The sequence below is a fragment of the Filicampus tigris genome, chromosome 18, assembly GCF_054856515.1.
Source record: "Filicampus tigris isolate MCC_2025a chromosome 18, RoL_Ftig_1.0, whole genome shotgun sequence".
Taxonomy (NCBI): Eukaryota; Metazoa; Chordata; class Actinopteri; order Syngnathiformes; family Syngnathidae; genus Filicampus; species Filicampus tigris.
Window position 1 is genome coordinate 5486435 of NC_141234.1, and position 11957 is coordinate 5498391.

Consider the following 11957-nt stretch of genomic DNA (forward strand, 5'->3'; position numbering starts at 1 on the left):
CACCAATCACATACAAGACAGTAGAAACTGCGGCCAATCATGGGCGGCCTTGCTCAACTTCCGGCCAATGGGCTGTGAGCTTTTAAGACCGCCGCTAGAATCAACAACAAATTTCCAAAATGGTGCTCGAAAGTACTATGGTCTGGTAAGGAGCACAGTATTGTTATTGTAACTCGCTTTCCGCCCTTCAAACGCCTTGCGCGATTAACTGATATTAAACGGTTTGGATAAAAATAACTCGTGTTAAATTCGGTATTAATATCCACGTCGAACGAGTGAGAAAATTTCATTCCAGATTTTGATGGCTAGGAGCGGCTGAGTCATTTAGCCAATGCTAGCTGGTTGCTAACCCTATTGAGTTTATAATTATAACGTCTCATTCGTTCGTATTCTACATTTGAGAGCTTTCAGCATGAATCATAACCTAACACTTATCAACGTCAAGTCACTGACAAGTAAAACCTTAAGAATAATCACACCATTGCTAATCTTTGCAAGTTTGACGGGGCCCAACTTCAAAGGACTACAACGTGGGCTGGAATTAGTGAAATAGTGGAATATGTACTTTTATTACACTTAATTGGTTATTTGGAGGATAACCGTATTCTTGTAAAATTACAACAAGTCGAAAATTCTGATTTTTTTTTTTTTTTTTTTTATCTAGTAGAATTTTCTTCTCTAAAACATACAACTTTATTCTCACAAGACTTTCTCTCGAAAATATCCCCCACACACAGACTCAAAAATGTATGACTATTCTCAGAGTATTATGACTCATCTTGAAAAAACGTTTTTCTAGAAAAAAAGCTTTTTTATTATGTAAAATTGCATTATCCCAACATTGCAACTTCAATCTCGAAATATACAACCTTTTAGCTAGAAAATGTACAACTTCATTTTCATAATGGTGTTTTTTTTCTAATACTAAAACTCATTAGACTAGCCAGTCAAATGGATTTGTTTGTTGTCACCAGCGTGGACAACAGCGAGTACATGCGAAATGGCGACTTTCTACCCACGAGGCTGCAAGCTCAACAAGATGCCGTCAACATCGTGTGTCACTCCAAAACACGCAGTAACCCCGAGAACAACGTGGGCCTCATCACCATGGCCAAGTAAGAAACCCTCAATGCTCCCAAACTGGATTTTGGGGACTTGTCACTATATATACAGTGGATATTCTGAAACTGACTGTGCTCATTTGTCCTAGTAACTGTGAAGTGCTGACCACGTTGACGCCAGATTCTGGACGCATTCTGTCCAAACTTCATGCCGTCCAGCCCCGAGGGAATATCTGCTTCTGCACGGGCATTCGAGTAGCTCATGTGTGTATCCCGTTCAAAATTAATGTAACTCTGCTACAGTTTGTGTGTGTTTGGGCACGACAACTAAATGGACTGTGTGTTTGTGTTCTTGTGTAGTTGGCCTTAAAGCATCGTCAAGGTAAAAATCACAAGATGCGCATCATCGCCTTTGTGGGGAGTCCCGTGGAGGATAATGAAAAGGAAGTGAGTTCTAGTCTAGTGTGTGTTTTTATTTATTTATTTATTTATTTTTACACAACTGACTCCAATTAAATTTTTATTTTGTGTGTGACAGCTTGTCAAAATGGCAAAGCGCTTGAAAAAGGAGAAGGTGAATGTGGATATTATCAACTTTGGAGAGGAGGTGAGGAGAATTTATTTTTTCTTGTGTACTTTAATCATTTTTTCGTATTAACAACTCAATGTTTTTTCGTTGTATTTTTGGAACAAAATTTGGAAAACAAATGCATTCTTCAATTGCCATTAAAGATAGCTAAAGGACTTTTTAGTTGCAAATGCTACACTTAAGGTATGTTATCGTACGGATTCAGGAGTTGAACACAGAGAAGCTGACGGCCTTCATCAACACACTTAATGGCAAGGAGGGTGCGGGCTCTCACCTGGTCACGGTGCCCCCGGGGCCCAGCCTGGCCGACGCCCTGCTCTCCTCGCCCATCCTGGCCGGCGAGGGTGGCGCCATGATGGGCCTCGGCGCCAGCGACTTTGAGTTTGGCGTCGACCCCAGCGCTGACCCGGAACTCGCCCTGGTAAGCCGACACGACATGATGTCAGTACTTGAGAGAGACGTGGCGCGTGACTATTGTTTATTTCATTATGTACAATAAATTGCTGAAAATTTACAGTACAATTGGTAACTTTACTGATTTTTATTTTATTTGCCATAGATCAACCATTATTTACAATCAATAAATTAACCTTTATGAAACGTGAATAAATGTAATTCATTTCATTATAGTTGAATATGTTTCATTTGAGTATTTTTGATGAAACATCCATGTCCAAAAAATTGATACATTTTACGTAACCAGTTATTGAGGGAAAGGGCTAAATAAACGCAACATACTTTGAGTTCCATCCTTGCGTTCCGGTGATAACATTCCGAGCATGTTTTTATAGGCCTTGCGCGTGTCCATGGAGGAGCAGCGTCAGAGGCAGGAGGAGGAGGCCCACAGAGCCGCAGCTGCGTCGGTGACTGAGGGCAGCGTGCCCATGCCTGCAGCGGATGGTACGCACTATCCAGAGCGCCTAACAAGAGTAGCAGAACATGTCGTCAAATATCTCTTTCCCCGCCCCTACAGAATCAGAAGAGGCTTTACTGAAGATGTCCGTGTCTCAGCCTGAGACGGGCGCCGCCGTCATACCCGACTTCAGCAGCATGACGGAGGAGGAGCAGATCGCCTACGCCATGCAAATGTCTCTCGCCGGAGGAGGTCAGTTCACTCAACTGCAGAGGAGTGAGGCATCTTTTCGGGCACCGCAATAATACCCCCCCCCTCCCGTCTTTTCATATAACAGAGTATAGTGAGATGGACACAGGTGTTCCAATGGAGGCTACAGACTCGGTCAAGGTACGCAAGGCTACATTGTTTTGTGTCTTTCTATCGCTCTAAAGGTGAATGATAAGCCCATACAGATAAGCTAATCGCTTTTGCATACTCGCTCAGGAGGAAGACGACTACGACGTAATGCAGGACCCAGAGTTCCTGCAGAGCGTGCTGGAGAACCTGCCCGGCGTGGACCCCAACAACGAAGCAATCCGCAATGCCATGGGCTCCCTGGCCTCCCAGACGGGCAGCAAGTCTGATGCCAAAAAAGATGACGAGAAGAAGAAATGAGTCGACAGCCATTAGACGTGAAAATACGATCATGAACCGCACAGTAATGTTATCTACCACCTTTTTTGTGACACTTTAAAGAACCCCAATAAATAAGCATACATCCATTTTCTGGAGCACTTTTCCTTATTAGGGCTGCTGGTAAGGTAGCTGCAGTACAGAAAAAAACCACGCATCACTAACCACTAGGCCACCATGCCATATCATACTGATAATGTATTTTTTTAATTAAATTAATGATGGAATTATACATTAAAATATAGGTATTCATCACTACTCAATTATTACTTCAATTAAAAAGGACACAAACTGCTTGATCATCATCAATAGTAAATTTAAATTGTAACAGGTCACCCAAGTGACCCCCCTATTTTTTAATATGAACTAAAAAAAAAATATTGATTTTAAATTGCCAATGCAATGCTAAGTTATCATTAGCGTGCATACAGTGTGTAGTATTAAAGCAAATGTACTCATGTAAATACAGTACTGTGAATATTTTTTTCCATTTTCGTGCGAGTCTAAACAATGCGGTCCGGGACATTTTGACATTCCTGATTGGAAGGCCGCCGTCACGTGACGGGAAGCGCTTGCGATTTCAGCTGCAACCCGAGCTAAGGATAGTCGGAAATCGCACGTCCAGGTAAACAATCAAAAACGCCTCATTTATGAACTCGAGAATCCTCACCCTGGCCGTCCCACGTCACGCCATCGTCGAAGGCTTCTAGTGACTGTCACTCCATCCTTTGGTTGTAGTGCAATTTTTCTCCTAATGGCGAAGACTAGCCTGTTAGCTCGGTGACCCCCTTCTTCTCCGTCTCTTTGGCCAGCTAGCCAGCAGTCCGACGTTGGGGAAAGGGGGGTGTCGCTCGGGCTTTAAGGGGCCGATGTCGCAGCAGCGGAAGGCGGCTACGCTCGGACGGCCGCCCCGTTCGCAATTACCTTATTGTCCGACGCGTATTAAAACCAACAAAGAAGCCGTATTTGCCTCCCATTCATAGTGAAATATACGCCGAAGGAGGGGTTTGGATGCTAGCGGGCTAGTTGGCTAATGCTAACCGATGTCACTCTGGCCTCTTTGTAGAAAATAAAAATTAATGTAAAAAAGCAATTATACTTGCTAATTGTCACACCAGCCGATATTAAAATTGTATTGTTGTGTTAAAATATAATTAGATTATATTGAAGATGGTCCACTAGTGGTTAGCAGGTCTGCCTAGCAGTCAAATGTACTGGGTTCGAATCTGGCTCCTGTCTGGAGTTTTTACATTATTCCCGTACTTGTATAGGTTTTCCCCAGGTATGCTGTTTTTCTCCCACATTCCCCCCAAAAGTGCATGTGAGGTTAGGCTCATTGCATAGCTGTTTGTGTGTATGTTGCCTGTGATTGGGGTGCAGTCCAGGGTTTTCGAGGTCAACATAATCACAGATTTCAGTAGGGCGAGTTGCAAAGGTGGGCAACTGTCACTTGAAGGCTCTGTCACTTTCCTTTTTCTAGGCGTTAATCCCGTAATGGGGGACATGAAGACCCCAGATTTCGATGACCTGCTGGCAGCGTTTGACATTCCGGACATTGACGCCAAGGAGGCCATTCAGTCTGCACCGGATGAGGCGGAGGGACCTCACGGGCCCAGCGGGGCGCCTCTGGGGAAGACAGACAACACAGTGGGGTTGCCCAGTCCCTCGGACCCACAGGGGGATACGTCCATCGTAAGCGTGATTGTAAAAAACAAAGTGCGTACCGAGACAGCAGCGGGCGAAGAAGACGGAGACGCAGAACCGGATGCCATCGACGTAATCGCCGGGGTCGACGTGGGTCCTCGTCTGGGTGGGATGGCGGATTCTGACGTTCTCAACCACAACGGTTTCGGGGTGTCCGGCGTCTCTGCATCGCTTTCCGTCAGCCAGTCCAATGGCGCCCCGTGGCCCCTGAATACCCCGAAAGCGTCAGCGGAAACTTCAGGCGTGGGCGCAATTGCCAAGTCCACCAAGCAGGGAGGGAACATTTTTAACAGACTGAAGCCTCTCCTGGGCCCCGGTTCTGGAGATCCGGTGGGCCGGGCGAGAAAGATGCAGCTCCTGCAGCAGCAGCAGGAAGTGGGGCAGGAGAGAGCGGACAGCCTCAAAGCGGCGCTACCCTCCGGATCTTCTGCAGGACTGGCCCCATCTTACTTCCCGCCCGCAAAGCCTCTTCCTGCCCCACCTGCCGCCCTTTCATCACACGTCAAGCCTTTTAACGGAGCCCCCAAAATGGCGGACTATCAGCACCAGCAGATGGAGGAGGAAGAGGAGGAGGATTCAGACGCAGATTTGGACAGTCCACTGGTTATCCAGGAGAACCCGGACTCGCCGGTTTCCACTCAGATGAACCGTCGTTACAAGGATCTAACCCAGCCTACGTCGTCCACTACGCCTCACCCAAAGCCAGGGTACACCCCCCAGGGGGCGTCTCTGACCGCCGAGTCGGCCTCTGCGGGGAACGAGACCCCTCAGCCGGAGGAGAAGCACCCGGAGCACGTTATCGAGGAGAGGGATTCGCCGGAGAGCCCCGAACCGGAGGCGCCCAAGTCAACCGCTCAAGTGGTGTCCACCAAAATGTGTTCCAGCCCCGCTGTGGCCTCCACACCGCCTCCGTCTGAGCTGAGGGAGCCCAAGGAGGAGGAGGAGGAAATGGAGGTGGGGAACGGGACGGACAAGGCGGCTGATGGGAACGTTGACAAGCCAGAAAACGCATGCGAGGAGAAGACTGAGGCGGACGAGGGCAAGCCCAAAGCCATCGCCCCAGAGGGTGGCGTAGTCGCCGCACCGGCCGCTCCCGGGGCTCCCTCGCGGCCCCTCAAAGTGCGAATAAAGACCATCAAGACATCCACGGGCGGCATCACCAGAACGGTGACGAGGGTGGCCCCTAAGGGTGCCGCCGCAGGCAAAGGCCCCGACTCGAAAGGGGGCGGTGAGCGCAAGGCGTTGGCAAACAAAGCTCAAAAGACTGACCAGCAGCAGAATGTCAGCGCCTTAAACGCCTTGCCGGTGTCCACACTTGCCGCCAGCAGCGTCATGCTTGCCGCAGCCACCAAAGTACAAAACAAAATGGCCACCTCCGACAAGGCGAAGGTTTCCGTCACCGCTGTTAATATCACAAAATCCGCCGCTCTGCCCTCCACTCCCGCCGTGGCATCGTCGCCAAAGTTCTCCGGGATCAGCGTGCGGACGGCCGCCAAGGGGTCGCCCAACGGCGCGGGGGGTACCCCGCAGTCAAATAAGCCCGCGTCCATCGTGAACAGCTCGGGTGCCGTCATCTCCCGTAGCCAGTCCAGCCTGGTGGAGGCTTTCAACAAGATCCTCAACAGCAAAAACCTGTTGCCCAGCTACAAGCCGGACCTGTCGGCGCCGCCGCCCCCCGAATGGGGGCTCCCTCTGCCGGCGTCGGGCTACCGCTGCCTGGAGTGCGGCGACGCCTTCGCCTTGGAGCGAAGCCTGGCGCGCCACTACGACCGGCGCTCCCTGCGCATCGAGGTGACGTGCAACCACTGCGCCAAGCGGCTGGCCTTCTTCAACAAGTGCAGCCTTCTGCTGCATGCCCGCGAACACAAGGAGCGAGGCCTGGTCATGCAGTGCTCGCACCTGGTCATGAGGCCCGTCACCGTGGAGCAGATGATCGGACAGCAGGACGTCACGCCCGTCGGTAGTAAGCACAAAAACACGACACAAATTACGAGTGGGGGGGGGGGGGGGGGGGGAACTACTACTGCGCGGTGGAGAAGTGCAATTTAGTTTCGATGGTCTAAATAAAAACAAACCAAAGTCCACCTCTCTAACGCCTGACTTCCTTGACTTCCCATCAGGTGTACTTTCCTCTTCGTCGCCCTCCACCGCCACCTCGTCAGCCGCCGGCTCCAGCCCGATGAAGGACGGCGCGGCGGCGCCCGCCGGAGGTCCGACCCGACAGGTCCGCCGCGCCCCTCAGGGACCGCAGGCGCTGATGCCGCTGCCCTGCAAGAAGGCTGAGAACCTGCAGTACAACAACTACAAGTGTCCTGAGTGCCAGACGCAGTTCTCGGGCAAGGCGGCGCTGGTCACACACTTCCAGCAGATCAGAGCCGCACCCAATTCGGTGAGGTCACGTGACCGGACTCTGCAAATTTGAGTAATTGACAGCAAAAGAGCGTTGAATCCGTTTGAAGGTGAAAAATCGGGTGGCTCTCAACAGTTCACAGGATTTTCAATCACTTTCATCAAATTATCTTTGCACCCGACCGGTACTAGCCTCAATGAAATTAGCTTGTTTTGAGGGGGGCGTTCCTCAGTGAGTGCCTATGAAGACAAAGAATTTTCAGTTCAGAAGGAAGCACTACACATCAGCAAACACAAATGCCCAAGATAACCCCAACACTATATCAACAGCTTCAACTAGCAATCAAGAATGTGCTACTCATCAGAGGCTAACAAGTTTGCTTGAAAGTGGCGGTGGATCTTGATCACGAGTGAAGAAACTTACAGTATAACTAAAGATTTTCCATCTCTCTTAAAATTCTATTTTTTGTTCCGCTTTCTCCTCGTGTTCCAGACGTGCTCCCAGTGCTCCCCGCCCATGATGCTGCCCAACTCGTGCGCCGTCTCCGCCCACCAGAGGATCCACAAGCACAAGGCGCCCCACGTGTGCCCCGAGTGCGGGGGCGTGGCCCGGCAGGCCGGCTTCCAGACCCACCTGGACGAGGCCTGCCTGCATTTTGCCAGGCGGATCGGCTACAGGTAAGCGCACAGCTCGGGACGGACCGCCAAAAATCGTGGCCGCCTGCTGTTTGTTTGATGCTTGATCCTTACCCCCCCTCCACCCCAACATTTTCTGAGCCTTTTTGGCGGCATGTGCTTGGTTGAAGATGCTCCAGCTGCCAGGTGGTGTTTGGCGGCTTGAACTCCATAAAGTCTCATATCCAGACAGCTCACTGTGAGGTGTTCCACAAATGCCCCAGCTGCCCCATGGCCTTCAAGTCGGCCCCGAGCGCCCAGACCCACATCGGCACGCAGCACCCGGCGCTCGCCAGCGGACAGGCCAAGTACAAGCGCCGCACGCTTGGCTTCCTCTTGGTTTCCGCCCGCTTCACTCTCATCGCTCATCATCGTCTCTTGGCAGGATGATCTACAAGTGTGTGATGTGCGACACGGTTTTCACCCAGAAGCCCTTGCTCTACATGCACTTTGACACGCATCTGGCCAAGCAAAAGGTGCACGTGTTCAAGTGTCCCGACTGCACCAAGCTGTACGCGCAGAAAGGCTCCATGATGGAGCACATCAAGGCGAGTCACCGCTCGGGGTTCACGCAGCAAAACGGCATCTCGTGTTTTGCGCCTTAAGTGTTGCCCGCTCTTTGCCTCCCATACGGAGCGCGGTGTCAACAAAGGCAAACATGAAGTTGCTTGGATCGGCCTTGGCAAGGTTTCTCCTCATGATACCTTGTCTTAAGTTCCATGCCAAGTACAAGTGCTACCGCGTAATTGTCCAACGTGGGTTAACCGAAGACTCATCCCGCCCTTCAGACGGCGCACAGAGGCCCCGCGGCAAAACAGGAAGCCGCTTCCGATACCCCAGTCGCCGCCGTCCCCGCAGCCGCTCCCAAGGCCAAACCCTCCACCAAGCCCGACAACTCCGACGGCGAGGACTGGGGGCGAGATCACGAGGAGGAAGAGGACGATGACGAGGAGGAGGAAGATGACGACGATGGGGACGAAGACTACGAGGGGCCCGGCTCGGGGCCCGCGGGGGCCACGCCCGGCGCCCCCACCGAGTGGACGTGCCCGCAGTGCCAGAGCACCTTCAACGACAATGACGACTATATCAGCCACGTCAAGATGGAGCACGGAAAGGTGCCGCTGATGCTGGCCTTTTAAAAAAAAATTTTTTTTTAAAAAAATAACATCTACTCAATGTTGTCTTGTTTTGTTTCTCCACCGCCACAGTTCCCGTGTCGCATTTGCGGGGGGAACTTCAGCACGTCGTCCAGCCTCAGACGCCACGAGAGAGTCATTCATGAGGGCAACAAAAGGGTCTTCCATTGCCAGTAAGTCTGGAAGCTAATTCGACAAACATGAGCACGCGGAGATCTTGCTAAGTTGCTCAAGATTTCGCTCATCTGGCCTTTCACACAAGACCCAGAAATTTTGCCGCAACTTGGCGTATTTTCACACAGCGACACAGCATCTCACCATCGGATAATTAGATTTACAAATACTTGATTGTCAGTCATTTTTTGAAACACTGTATGTCACTATATTGTACATGTGTGGTTCCAATGTTTTTTTCTGTTTAGTTCTTTAATGATTATAAAAGCAGTCCTAATTATTAAATATTGTGGCAGGTATTGCACGGAGGGTAAACGTACCTTTGGCAGCCGCTTCCTGCTGGACAAACACATCCGGCTCAAGCACAGAGGCACCGACGGACAGGTGAGTTGGTTCCCTTGCTCCTCATCTGCCGCGTTTCAAGCAGAGCCGCCATCTTGTTTGCTGGCTTTCAGCGCTCAGTCACTTGGTCCCAAAGTTGGTGCTAGTGTTAGCTTGAAAAAAAAAAAATTGAAATGCATCACAGAAGAGGTACCAGGTGACTGGTTAAAAAAAAAAAAAAAGTAAACATCTGTAAAGCTAGCATGTGTGACAAATTTCACTTGGCGGCCAGTTCAGTGTGAAAATATTATTGCTAACCTTTTTGCAACTCTGCTCTTCAGGCGGCCCCGATGACCAGGAAACGTGCCGCCACGGGCGCGGAAGGTCCCGGCAGCTCTTCCGAACAGGACGGCGAGGGCGCTGCTCCCGGCGGCAGGCCAGCGGACGAGGAAGACAATGCCCCGGAGGACGGCGAGGAAGGGGGCGCGGGCCCCGCCAAGAGAACCCGGGCCTCGGCCGAACCGGAGGACGAGAGCGGCAGCGTGTTCCGCTGCGTGCCGTGCGGCTTCTCCACGGAGGACGGCGCCGAGTTCCAGCGCCACATCCCGCAGCACCGCGCCGACACCGCCTCCTTCCAGTGCCTGCAGTGCGGCGTGTGCTTCGCCTCGGCCGGCTCGCTGGGCCGGCACCGCTTCATCAGCCACCGCGTGCGGGACGCCCAGGGAGAGGCCGACCGCGGCGCGGGACGAGCATCCCCGGACGGCTCGCCCCATGCCGGCGCCGCCTCGCCTCAAGCTCTGGGCGAGGACGCCGACGGCAACCTGATCTGCAGGGTGTGCGGGCGGCGCTTCGACAAGGCCTCGGACCTCAACACCCACTTCCGGACCCACGGCATGGCCTTCCTCACCGCACACAAGACGGACAAGCCCCAGTAGAATGCAACCGAGCCAGTCTAGAACAAAGGTTCTCAAACTTTTTGGGTGCAGGGGAGAGATTTTTCTGAAGACCCTCTCATCATCCTAACGCCAACTAAGCATAAATACCGTGCACACCCCTGAATGCGATTGGAATTATTGACCTGTTCAATGGAAAGGCGTAACAAATTCAATTGAATTCAATTCCATAAGATGGCGGCAAAGCACTACTTTTCTGTTTGACAGTGCAATAGCCTGTCCCAATGACATTAATACTCTCACTTCTACTAACGTGGCACCAAGATGCTATAAGATGGCGCCAAAGCAATACTGCTATATTAGATGTTACAAAAAGGAAACTAGTGACGTTTTTGAGCGAATACTTGAGGCTGAATAAACATTTTAAAAATGCATTTGTGGGTAGCTAATCACAAATCCGTATTTAAAAAAAAAACAAAAACACCGGCATTCGTAGGGTTAAAGGGATGGAGGCCTATCGCGAACAGCGGAAAAACAAGTCATTGACGCCGGCATCCAACTCCTTTTACATTGTCAACTGTAAATATCCCCCCCGCCCCCCCCCCCCAAAAAAATCTCATAACACTATTTAAAATTCAGTGCACAAACATTAGGTGTATCCGTTTGATTACTGATTTTTTCATCTTAAGAGTGTTATAGAAAGAATACAAAAACATAAGTAGCGAACCAAGTACATCAGAGCTTTTAATTGGTCCAAAGCTAAGATACGGACGAGTAATCGGCTCATTCTGTAAGACATGCCCCAAATACAGGTTTGCACTTTTGGGAAAGAAAAAAGAAAAGATACAAAAAATAAAATAATTTATTGCACATTATTTTGCGGACCCCAGTTATGAGAACCGCTGCTCTAGAATGTTTTAATCATCCTACTCTTGTTGATGCATGCCTGGACGTCCTCCCCTTTTGAGTGAAACACTTCCGCTGCACGGCCGCCATTTTACTGACCTCCCTGGAACTTGGATTTGTACTCGTAATATTTATTATTTATCAAACACTGCTGCGAGCTGGCCAGGATAATTTGTGATGTTCATAAAGACAGTAGAAGAAGAGGGGGGGGGGAGTGGGTAGTATGTGGTTTTTGTTCTGTAAATACATTATTACACTACAAGAAAAAAAACCTTAACTTGTTATGATAATGTGAATACGTGTAGTATTTGTACTGTACTGTTCCTTTTTATTCCAAGTATCAAACAAGCACCCTATTAGGAGGAAGTCAATGTGTATCAATGCTCACATTTCTTTTATAACATTTGGAAGAAAAAAAATTGTCGTGTTTTTATCTTTTTATATGTGTCATATCATATTTATATAGATGGATGATAATAGTGGAACATTCATGTTTTTTTTTTTTCATGGTTGTGGTCTGCTTGCTGAAAATGCCATACATTCACTTTTGTGCAGTTTTCGAATAAATGTCAAAAAGAGACTTTGATTTGGATCTTGTTTTCAAGAAAAGTAGTCAAGGCG

General features: G+C 49.9%; 2 protein-coding genes, 1 long non-coding RNA gene and 1 other non-coding gene across 6 annotated transcripts; 3 read left to right on the forward strand and 1 right to left on the reverse strand.

Moving 5' to 3' along the window:
* Positions 1-23: 23 nt before the first annotated feature.
* psmd4a (proteasome 26S subunit ubiquitin receptor, non-ATPase 4a) lies at positions 24-3267 on the forward strand. Its single transcript, XM_086014286.1, has 10 exons — positions 24-145; positions 975-1115; positions 1211-1325; positions 1422-1508; positions 1600-1668; positions 1856-2071; positions 2442-2550; positions 2624-2755; positions 2841-2893; positions 2990-3267. Exons 1-10 carry the CDS (start codon positions 120-122, stop codon positions 3158-3160), a joined length of 1119 nt encoding a protein of 372 aa, XP_085870412.1. The 5' UTR covers positions 24-119; the 3' UTR covers positions 3161-3267.
* Positions 2260-11020, reverse strand: LOC147132149 (uncharacterized). The gene is made up of 3 exons (XR_015082039.1): positions 9856-11020; positions 9537-9710; positions 2260-5089 (listed from the first exon to the last, which is right to left on the reverse strand). It is a non-coding gene; the product is annotated as an uncharacterized LOC147132149 (long non-coding RNA).
* Positions 3726-11916, forward strand: znf687b (zinc finger protein 687b). 3 transcript variants are annotated; one of them, XM_086014284.1, is made up of 10 exons: positions 3726-3803; positions 4659-6845; positions 7003-7271; positions 7725-7909; positions 8038-8214; positions 8292-8454; positions 8695-9021; positions 9115-9215; positions 9513-9600; positions 9879-11916. In XM_086014284.1, the coding sequence occupies exons 2-10, from the start codon at positions 4673-4675 to the stop codon at positions 10470-10472; spliced, it is 4077 nt and encodes a 1358-aa protein (XP_085870410.1). In that variant the 5' UTR covers positions 3726-3803; positions 4659-4672; the 3' UTR covers positions 10473-11916. The 3 variants fall into 3 exon arrangements, with proteins under 3 accessions (XP_085870410.1, XP_085870409.1, XP_085870408.1); XM_086014283.1 differs by having other exon boundaries at positions 3774-6842; XM_086014282.1 differs by having other exon boundaries at positions 3776-6845.
* On the forward strand, positions 8504-8640 carry LOC147132151 (small nucleolar RNA SNORA13). Its single transcript, XR_015082291.1, has one exon. It is a non-coding gene; the product is annotated as a small nucleolar RNA SNORA13 (small nucleolar RNA).
* Positions 11917-11957: the final 41 nt, after the last annotated feature.

Excerpts from the sequence above, each read along its gene's own strand:
- psmd4a (XM_086014286.1), top strand. The coding sequence starts at position 120 with ATGGTGCTCGAAAGTACTATGGTCTG. Across the intron at positions 1,669-1,855 it reads TTATCAACTTTGGAGAGGAG|GAGTTGAACACAGAGAAGCT; the intron begins GTGAGGAGAATT and ends GTACGGATTCAG. Across the intron at positions 2,551-2,623 it reads GCCCATGCCTGCAGCGGATG|AATCAGAAGAGGCTTTACTG; the intron begins GTACGCACTATC and ends CCGCCCCTACAG.
- znf687b (XM_086014282.1), top strand. The coding sequence starts at position 4,535 with ATGTTGCCTGTGATTGGGGTGCAGTCCAGGGTTTTCGAGGTCAACATA. Across the intron at positions 8,455-8,694 it reads CCATGATGGAGCACATCAAG|ACGGCGCACAGAGGCCCCGC; the intron begins GCGAGTCACCGC and ends CCCGCCCTTCAG. Across the intron at positions 9,022-9,114 it reads TCAAGATGGAGCACGGAAAG|TTCCCGTGTCGCATTTGCGG; the intron begins GTGCCGCTGATG and ends CCACCGCCACAG.